The following is a 10,594-nucleotide window of genomic DNA, read 5'->3' as shown; positions in this document are numbered from 1 at the left end:
TAAAAGCAGGTGTGACACTGGTAAAAAAAAACTTTTTAAAATAAATAAAACATTTTCGACTACATAGTTCATTACTATATTTTTGAAGAATACTCCACAAGGAAGTATATAGTGTCTATACAAAGTTTTATACTTCTACATAAATTTAAAAAAAACCTATATCAGTTTTCAAAGGCTACTCCTTCGAGGTTCTTTCAGTCCCTGGTATTGGTTACAGACTTTGCGAAATTAATATTTCAACTTATAACATGTTCTTGAACGTGGTAGCAATTGACTACTTCTTTTTAAATTATTTCATTATAATATACCGCAATGACATACCAACATTGTCCACTTACTTTAGAGGGGACAATGACCGTAAATATGTGGGGGTTTTAAGAAATTCAAGTACAACATGTTTTATATGATTATCTAACTACTATTCGTAACTTTAGTCATAAATAAATTATTTACTGACTATAAATACCTTTTAATATGATTTTGTTTACTTTGCTGATTAAGAATTTTGCCTTTTTAGTTCAGACCTTAATTCCTTCGCCCCCCTATGTAAAAGCAATAGCTGCGTCTGTGGGTAGCACTTTGTTCATTAATTCTAATTGAAATCGGTTAAACTATTATTTTCTATTAAATATTCTTTATCTTAGAAAGTTAGTAGGTAATTTAAATTTGGAAGAAACAAGTTTTTCCTTTTACATCTTTAAATTTTAATAAAATTATAGCTAGTTGCTTCCGTTCCGTATTTCAACAATTAAACGTCAGTTAACAAATTTTTTGAGTACGCCGATATAAAAGAATATCTGACGTTGAATGAAAATTGGGAAGGGATGCAACCGTAATAAAAGTAAATAAAGTTATGAGATAGAGCAACACTGTGTAATAACAACTTCGGCTTCGCATTGGCAGTTGGCTTTGCTGTCAAACGGAAAATGGCAGCGACGAGTGTTGTCGTTCTCGACAGAGGCAATAATACAACTTGTACCGTAAATCTTTTCGGTGAGTAAGCTTTTAAAGTAAATTTATCACTAGATTTTTAATACTATTTATTTTATCGAGTGAAAAAGCTTAGACATTTAAAGCTGCTGTCTTTTCTCAAAAAGTTTTTGTTAGTATTTATTTTTTATAAGAACGCGCGGAACTTTTAAAATAGTTGTTAAAGTTTTTTAAATTGTTTTGTACTATATTAAATATTTGTTCATGACATTGGTGGTAATTAAAAGCGATTTGTACAATGCATCCCATTTTGTATCTAATACGAACTGTAACGAGTTTTTTTTCTTGTTGAATAGAATAAGTTGTCGGCGGCGATATGACCTTGGCTATTGGATTGTAGGAAGTAAGCTGTAGACACTTGCCTCCAAATTGTATGTCGGTATTTGATGTACTAACAAAAAATATTCATAAGTAGTTTAGCAACATTAATGTACAATTATATTTCTGTATCATTTAATGGACATTAAGAATTCTGTTGTATTTAGAGTATATATTAAAAATAGCATTCAAAAAATGCAATTAAAAACGATAGGGTTTCAAACTTGTACTTAAATACACATATGGTGTTTTTGAATATTGAATATCATTTCAAATTTGAATCTTTAGTATAGGTGACAGTTTACTAACATTTTGGGGTAAAATTAATTTATATTACATATTTAATTTTAAAATTAATTTTACCATATTCAGATATATTTAAAAAGGCTTTTGTTGTTTAATGGAATATAAATAAATATTATAACTTATAATTTTCTTGATTAATACTTATTTACATTCCAAGAAATTACTGCCCAAAAAAGTTTTAATTTTCTTATAATGTTATATAAGATTTATTAATGTGGCAGGTAAAATATTGCCAGTTAAGTCATATAATATTGATATTCTAACATTAATAAATATAACAGCTATGAGTTTATTTACCTATTTATCATTATTAATCTCTAGATAAAGTATAAAATAGGCAATAAATACTCATTTATGAAAATATTAAAAAGAGAATTGTGGAGTTAATTTTTTTAAAATATTTAAATAAAACTTAAAAAAATTGCCATTTTGTTAATGGATTTATTATACTTTCCTTACAATTATATAGCCTATAAATTAGATATAGCTCTATCTTTTAGAAAACTTGACTTAAAAGATGCTACATGAACAGACATAAGACAACTATTAGTTATTTTAGACCATTTTTTTAAATGTAAATATTATTTTCAGGTGCTACAGTGGTATCATGGCGGGTTAACAATCAAGAACAATTATTTGTAAGGTAGGAATACTATTTCTATATGTAATGTGGTGTGAGACTTTAAATAACAAATAAGTAAGTAATATATTGCAATGTACAAAATTATATTTGATGTGCAAATACAGGCTGTCCCATAGAAAAACAAAGATGAAATTGAGTTATAGGGCAAGTAATTGCTGACCTAGAAAATTAATTTAAAAATATCTATGATAATTATCTTTAAAATCATTGCCATTTAAAAAGTAAATGAATCTTGTAAAGCCAGTGATGTTGTTTCTATTGCAATGACTGCAAATATTTGTTTTTTTTTTATTTCATGTTACCATTATATGTAATAGACAAACATAAATTAATATTTCAATGGGCTGATTTTTAAAATGAAATAGCACTGTTTGACAAACCATGTTCTTAAAATTATTGCTTTATTTCACATTCAACAGACTGTGTTGGACAAAAAATGTACTTATGTGACTTTTAATTAATTTTCTGTGGTTAGCCGCTACTTGCTCCATAATTAGATTTCGCATTGACGTTGATTTATGGGACCACTATGTAATTTGTGCATTGCTATTGTAGGAGTAAACAGTACATTCTGTATATATTTATATATACATAAATATAAATACAGGTGAATGGTTACAGGTGTAAAAGCTTAAAAAAGATGAATGTATAGTTCATTAGTGAGCAAAACACTTTTTTTTTTCAATGTGCCTGGCAAATAACTTCTCGCGGTACAAAGTCTGCAGAGGCCGAACGCCTATTTTACTATGTTATCATTACGTTGTTTATTATTTCTGAAACTATCGATTTTTGTATAGGTTATTACAATATAGGTTATATATATATGTATACATACAAAATTGACATAAATTGACGGCAGATAAGCTATAAATATATTAATCATTTTAAAGCTTTTACACCAATATCCAACCATCCCTATATGTCATTTATTTACGAAAATATTAATGTAATGAATACGAATTTACTTGTTTTCGATAGTTGAAATTACCAATTAGTATTCTCTTATTAATTCAACTTTGACACCGTACGATTGTATTGTACTGTTTATTATCATAAATAATTCATTGAATCAATCTTAACATAATACATTATTCAGATTTAATATTTCATGTAATGAAATCTAAAAGGAGACGTATGTCATTGGTCTTGTTAAAGATTATTCTATTGCAATGTCATTTTGAGATATATCTATCTTACGTTGATTCTTAAAGACAATTTTAAATTGATTTTAACATAAAGAGCGTTCATCGAATTGATATAACAGCTCCACGGCCTCCTAATACGGTGAAATAGTAGTATGTAGTGCCCTAAACCTATTCGAGAAACCTCCGAGCTTCGTACCTTACAAGAAAGAGGTCATTGGCTAGAAACCCTCTGCGGCCTGCTGCCTCGAATCTGTTTCTGGTTACGTATCTAGTCCAAATGTTCACGGGGCACGGGTCATCCTCCGAGTACCTGAAAAGGCTTAAGTTCATAGAGAGTTGCCTACGCATCTGTGACCCTGCGTTGGACCTGGCCGTGGTGCAGGCAATCACCTGCTGTCGCGAGCAGACTGTGAGCTAGATTTAGGAAGAAGGATGGTGAGTGACACCATCGCTTCTCTGGGAAACAGAGTGTCGCCATATTTTTCGAGAAAATATAGAAATAATATAACAAACGTGTAAGTCTTCTGAAATTAAACAAAATTGTACGAACCCAAATATGAGTATAAAAGAAATAATTAAAAATCATCATTGAAACTGTACCAAAAAGAAATACCAAAAGAGTGTGGCAAAAAAAAAGGCGAAGTGTGAATGAAATGTAAATAAATAGTGAGGAAATAAAAGGAAATGTGAAAGATGGAAGAAGAAGATATTAATAATCAATAGTCCGTGTCGTCAATATGAAAGGCGGTACGAATGGCCCTAAAAACAAATCTGTAAATGTTATTTGGGCAGCAGCGGAACTTCGGTCACGAATATAAATATGAACAGATTTATATTGTTGTACATGTACATTTCAAAATAATTTAATTATGTATAGACTTAATTAGACAACGATAGCTATGTGCTAAAAGATTGAACCTAAGTCACAGATTGTGGGTTCGATCCTGTAGTACACGAAAACCAGGACGAACGTAAATTTGTATTAGTAGTGTGTGCTGAAGTGGTAGGAAGGTAGGAAGTGTCATCTTCCTAGGTATTTCAGCAGTGGTACTAGGTTTATAAACACCTTGCAGGTGCACACGAGATATTTGAGAACAGATAACAAAGTTACGTGTGACTAGATATAGATCTTAAGAACAAAAAAATTTGAAAAGCATTGCTCCATAGTCTACCGTCGTCCCTTTAGCCTATAGACGCACACTGCAAGGCCTCTCCCAAAGATATCTATAGGAGGATATACCATAATCCTCAGACTTGGCAGACGGGTTTGCTATCTAAGTGTGGTATTTTGGTACGCAGAGGACGCTGATGCCCATCCTCTGGAATCTTGTTTGATGGCAATCTTGTATAATTAATGTGTAAAGTGTGAATTATGTAAGATTGTATCCCGGGAATTGAACCCGGGAGTTGCGATTGCAATTCTCAGTCCTGTACCGCTGGGCTACAAATGCTCGTAATTAGTATTGTCAGTAAAAATAATAATCGTGAAGGAACCTTCATAAGCTGGGATAAAATGCTCGAAATATATAATTTAGTCGCTCAACTGTAGTTAGTAAAAAACTTATTTGAATGGATAATTTTCCGTTCACTAAAATTTACAAACATAACAGAGAGCAACATACATAATAAACAACATACATAGAGATTGTGTGGATAAAATTTTTATAATAATTTTTTTGAGTGTTTGATACAAAATTATTACAAAGTATATCTGTAGAATTTTTTTAATTATTTCATTCATTGTAATGAAATAATAACAATTAAAAAAAGATAATTTAATAACAACAGAGTTACTATCTCCTTCATAAAGATCGCTAAGGTATTTAAATAAAATCAGGCTTTCGAGCAGAACGTTGGTATATTCTTGACGGACTTGTGACTCGTCAGTTTGTTGGTAAGATAAAGAAAATGAATTCAAAAACCGAAACGAAAACCAGGCGGCTTTGAAATGAAGCGACATCTTTTTTGTTTAATATAAGATAAATCTCAGAAAGCTTTTTCGAAGTTTTTAATAAAAAAAATGAGATTAGTTAATTAAAAGTACAGACTACACATTTTATTTACATAAAAAATCTTTATGAAAATTAGAGATTGATACAAATATAAAAATTCCCGGGGATTCCCAAATTAGGCTGACATTGTGTTATGAAACCATTTACATTAGTGAGAGAGTAATATGGTAATATGGATGCGAATTGGTAAAAATTAAAACCTTACTTGGATCTGTGTAGAGTATGTGTGTTTATGGTTACTAGTGTGTGTAGTATATGACGTTAATAGCAAAAAATTGAAGTGGTTTTAAGTCATAATTTTATATCTTAACTAATTATAGTCGTTAATAAATAAAAAGATTTATATATCTCAAGTATTAAATATTTTCTTTCAATCTGTGTATACAGGGTGATTGGTTATACGAGTAAAAGCTAAAGGGATGAATGTATAGTTCATTTGTCAGCAAAATACTTTAAAGTTTTTACACATATTTCAACCTGTATAAAGTGATCACTTTGAAATAAGTTAAATTCATTTTTTTTACTGGAATACGACTGGCTAATACATTCTGCCAATACAAAGTCTGCAGTGACAGATAATAAAAAAAAAATAATATATAGTAATATAAAACTTATATTTGCTATTTTATCATTCTGTTATTATTTTTGAGATCATTGATTTTTTGATATATGTACATTCACTCCTTTAAAGCTTTGACATCTATTTCAAATCATCCTATATATGATGGACGTATGAGTAAATCACAAAGATGCGCAATTTTATAAATATTTATTGGTCTTTTATGGGTAGGTTTATGTACCAGATATTAGCCAGTGTACATTCGTCTTAAATTGTCGAGTTTGTAAACTCTTTTTCTTACTATGTTATATATTATTTTTAAAACCATTTTTGTATATGCTATACCATTAATTGACAGCAAATTTGCTAAACGTTCATCCTTATGAAGCTTGCACATCTATAACTAATCACATGTGCACAATTGGACAATAAACAAAATATACTCGTGTACTCACAATCGAGAAATATGTGTATCTGTTGTGTGTAAATAATCCACATAAGATTATATATACAGCGTTATGGGATAGAAGAAAGAGTCCAAAGAATTGTAGAAGTAGAAACCCAAAGAGTCGTAAGAAAAGAAGGTAGAATCAAATAAATCTCTAAATAATGGCATCTTTCAGCTTATAGCTATGATTCTAAACATCCTATAGTGTTTATAGCGAGAAGTACCTTGGCCTTTGCTGTTTAGTTGTGACAAACTATGACTTGAATAAAAATGTTCTTTTATAATATTTATCAAACACCTACAGTAAACGGCGATAAATATTGCACATCGGTCTTTGGAAAGAGACAATCGGCTAATTTCGGAGAGCACTGTCTCTGTTCCACACTACCTATATAACGTTTTTTCTGTCGTTGTAATTCGTGCGATAGAGATAACGCTCTACGAAGCCGAAATTAGCCGATTGTCTCTTTTCAAAGGTCGATGTGTAATATTTATCGCCGGGTACTGTACCAACGTTCACCGTATAATGCATAAAATTACAAAGCATTTTTATAAATTTGGTAAGTGCAAATAGATTATTGCTTATGGCGATATGCTAGTGTTACGTTAACTAAAGTTACATATATTTCGGCCTTCTCAATAAAGGTTGTATAATTTGTTGTGGTTAACAAGGTGTTTTAATTATAACAATCAACTCATTCGGTGTATAAAAAAGTTAGCCGACCGTGAGTGCCGGAGTATCCGCGTCGCAACGCGAGCTTCCGCTAATGAGTCGGTGTCGATTAGCGGGGATGGGCTCCGAGGCACCCACTTGCCAACGTCTTACGCTCGAGATGCTATTATCATAATGGCCAACAAATGATCCTCTATTCATATTTCTGAATTATGACGTTAGCGTTTCGTTTGAAATTAATTATCCGTCGGAAACAAAATGTTTGGTTTCCCGCCATTTGTAAGTACGTAATTTGCAATTTTTTATGTACAACAGTGTATAATCTAAGTGTACTTTGAGTATTCGTGATTATTTTCCGTCATTGCCTCATAGTTTGCATTATAACAAAGATATATATTTAATTAAATATATACATAAATTTATGTATATATTTTAGGGGGACCACGAACAATGACACAGGAACTACATTTTTAACAATTTTTTATTTTTAATCAACAATATTTTCACCTTAGTTATCAACAACATTTTGTCATCTAGTATATATATATATTCAATGCTGGAGTGGTAAAAATCAATCGATTTTTATCCCTAAAAATCGAAGCGACATTTTTTTCCGGCCCCCCTAATATTTTAATACTGAATACGTTTCAAAATAATAATTTTTTTTGACAATAATTGTAACTGATATATAAGTATCTAATATTATATATACGAGGTTTTTATGGTTAGGTTTTTTAATGATAGGTTGTTTTTATAGTATTGACCGATATCAATACCGTTTTAGAGTTTTGTTTACAGTATAGTTCAGCTTACAATTAAATTTAACCTTTATACTCAACCTACGAACTTTTTGATTCCTTTGAATAAGATCAATTTCTACTTCTATCTATATATATGTGTTGGCGAGCGTGTGGAATATATATTGAATTTAGTAAATGAAAATTATGGTAATTTAATTATAATTTTACAAAAGTAGGTAACAGAAGGTTGACAGAAAAAAACGCACACGCAAAATTATGAAGCGACACAACTGTCAATACAAAAAGTATAAAAAACAAATGAAAATATGAGAGAGTTGCAAATGCATAAGTCAGTGATATGAATGTATGTAAGATTTTCACCTATGTACTGACTCATTGAGATCGAAGTATTAGAGCGAGAGGCATACCTAATGCCAGATGGGCTGACGAGATCACGGCTACAACAGGTCACAGGTGGCTCCAAGTTGCCAAAGATAGAGAAAAATGGAAAGCTTTGGAGGAGGCTTTTACCCTGAGGGGGTCCATACAAACTTAGTACACAATTATCAAAACTATTGTTAAAAATTACTAATTTTAAGTCATCTGTATAGAATGAAATAAAGCTCTATTATTGTTATTATTACTGACACATCACGGTATATCTAGAACCATAAGGATAAGAGATTTGAAATTCTGTAGGAATATTGCTTTTATCCATTTAGAAGTCAGCAAAATTTTACGAAAATCCCGCAGAGATCGAGGAGACGTTTATAAAAAATATTAGGAAGAACTTTGGTTTGTCATGGCGAATACAATCAATAATTGGTGTTATTAAATTACACTCTCAAAAGGCTATACGAGCAGGTGACAGCTTGTGTTGTTCTTCTTATTCGTACGTCATTTTGTTTACTCTTGTCGGATTGGTTGTGGTCATGTCCCGGTTCTGCTGCTCTTGCTGCTTCTAGCTAAGCGTCGTTACGCAGCCTCGGTTTTTGACTTATTGGTGTCAGTTTTGATGATGTCTAGTACACGTCTCTGATTTATAAATATATAATTTTTTAAATTGATAAGCTGTTTTACATGATCGCGTTAGCTAACATCGAAAACTATTAAACAGGTTTTAAAAAGTCCATAGTAGTACTTCGAAGTAAAGAACTGAACTAGAATAATAGAATTTAGTCGATTTTAAAATTTAAATCTATATTTTGATTTAAAAAGTTTGGTTTTATATGCAATTTACTCATATATTAACAACCTAACCGTTGGTATTCATGGCAAGAAAATAAGTCTTCTTGTAGTGTCATATAATTTTTAGAGCGATCTGTTATCTTTATTCATTTTCAGAATATATGTTTTTGTCATACAAAAATTTCTTTAAAATATATTTTTAAAACGTCTAGAGCAATGTTTTCTAGGCTTTTTTCTACCATTCCACACCTTAAAATTCTTATTATCTCTATGCGATACATATATAATTTTTATATAAAAGTGAGTGTTAAAAGCGTGTTGAGTCAATTTTCGAATTGCCGCCCTGTTGGGTGTGGGCCCCATGTTGGGAAGCACTGGTCTAGAGCAAAATATATCGTTGTTGTTAGATATCTAGGTTCTACCATTATTAAAACCTTACTTGGATCTGTGTAGAGTATGTGTGTTTATGGTTACTAGTGTGTGTAGTATATGACGTTAATAGCAAAAAATTGAAGTGGTTTTAAGTCATAATTTTATATCTTAACTAATTATAGTCGTTAATAAATAAAAAGATTTATATATCTCAAGTATTAAATATTTTCTTTCAATCTGTGTATACAGGGTGATTGGTTATACGAGTAAAAGCTAAAGGGATGAATGTATAGTTCATTTGTCAGCAAAATACTTTAAAGTTTTTACACATATTTCAACCTGTATAAAGTGATCACTTTGAAATAAGTTAAATTCATTTTTTTTACTGGAATACGACTGGCTAATACATTCTGCCAATACAAAGTCTGCAGTGACAGATAATAAAAAAAAAATAATATATAGTAATATAAAACTTATATTTGCTATTTTATCATTCTGTTATTATTTTTGAGATCATTGATTTTTTGATATATGTACATTCACTCCTTTAAAGCTTTGACATCTATTTCAAATCATCCTATATATGATGGACGTATGAGTAAATCACAAAGATGCGCAATTTTATAAATATTTATTGGTCTTTTATGGGTAGGTTTATGTACCAGATATTAGCCAGTGTACATTCGTCTTAAATTGTCGAGTTTGTAAACTCTTTTTCTTACTATGTTATATATTATTTTTAAAACCATTTTTGTATATGCTATACCATTAATTGACAGCAAATTTGCTAAACGTTCATCCTTATGAAGCTTGCACATCTATAACTAATCACATGTGCACAATTGGACAATAAACAAAATATACTCGTGTACTCACAATCGAGAAATATGTGTATCTGTTGTGTGTAAATAATCCACATAAGATTATATATACAGCGTTATGGGATAGAAGAAAGAGTCCAAAGAATTGTAGAAGTAGAAACCCAAAGAGTCGTAAGAAAAGAAGGTAGAATCAAATAAATCTCTAAATAATGGCATCTTTCAGCTTATAGCTATGATTCTAAACATCCTATAGTGTTTATAGCGAGAAGTACCTTGGCCTTTGCTGTTTAGTTGTGACAAACTATGACTTGAATAAAAATGTTCTTTTATAATATTTATCAAACACCTACAGTAAACGGCGATAAATATTGCACATCGG

At 30.5% G+C, this 10,594-nt stretch overlaps 1 protein-coding gene across 1 annotated transcript in view; it reads left to right on the top strand.

The window, feature by feature from the left end:
* The first annotated feature begins 906 nt into the window (after positions 1 to 906).
* LOC137926504 (uncharacterized) overlaps positions 907 to 10,594 on the top strand; it is a 47,171-nt gene continuing 37,483 nt past the window's right edge. Inside the window, exons 1-2 of the mRNA XM_068770119.1 lie at positions 907 to 993; positions 2,206 to 2,257. Coding sequence (XP_068626220.1) covers positions 927 to 993; positions 2,206 to 2,257 — 119 coding nt within the window. The 5' untranslated portion in view covers positions 907 to 926. The remainder of the gene's footprint in view (positions 994 to 2,205; positions 2,258 to 10,594) is intronic.

Source organism: Battus philenor, unplaced genomic scaffold, assembly GCF_028537555.1.
Source record: "Battus philenor isolate CCGP_79_NKW_IND1 unplaced genomic scaffold, ilBatPhil1.0.hap1 SCAF_3, whole genome shotgun sequence".
Lineage (NCBI taxonomy): Eukaryota > Metazoa > Arthropoda > Insecta > Lepidoptera > Papilionidae > Battus > Battus philenor.
The sequence above is the reverse complement of the archived record's forward strand: the minus strand, read 5'-3'. Positions and strand labels throughout refer to the sequence as shown.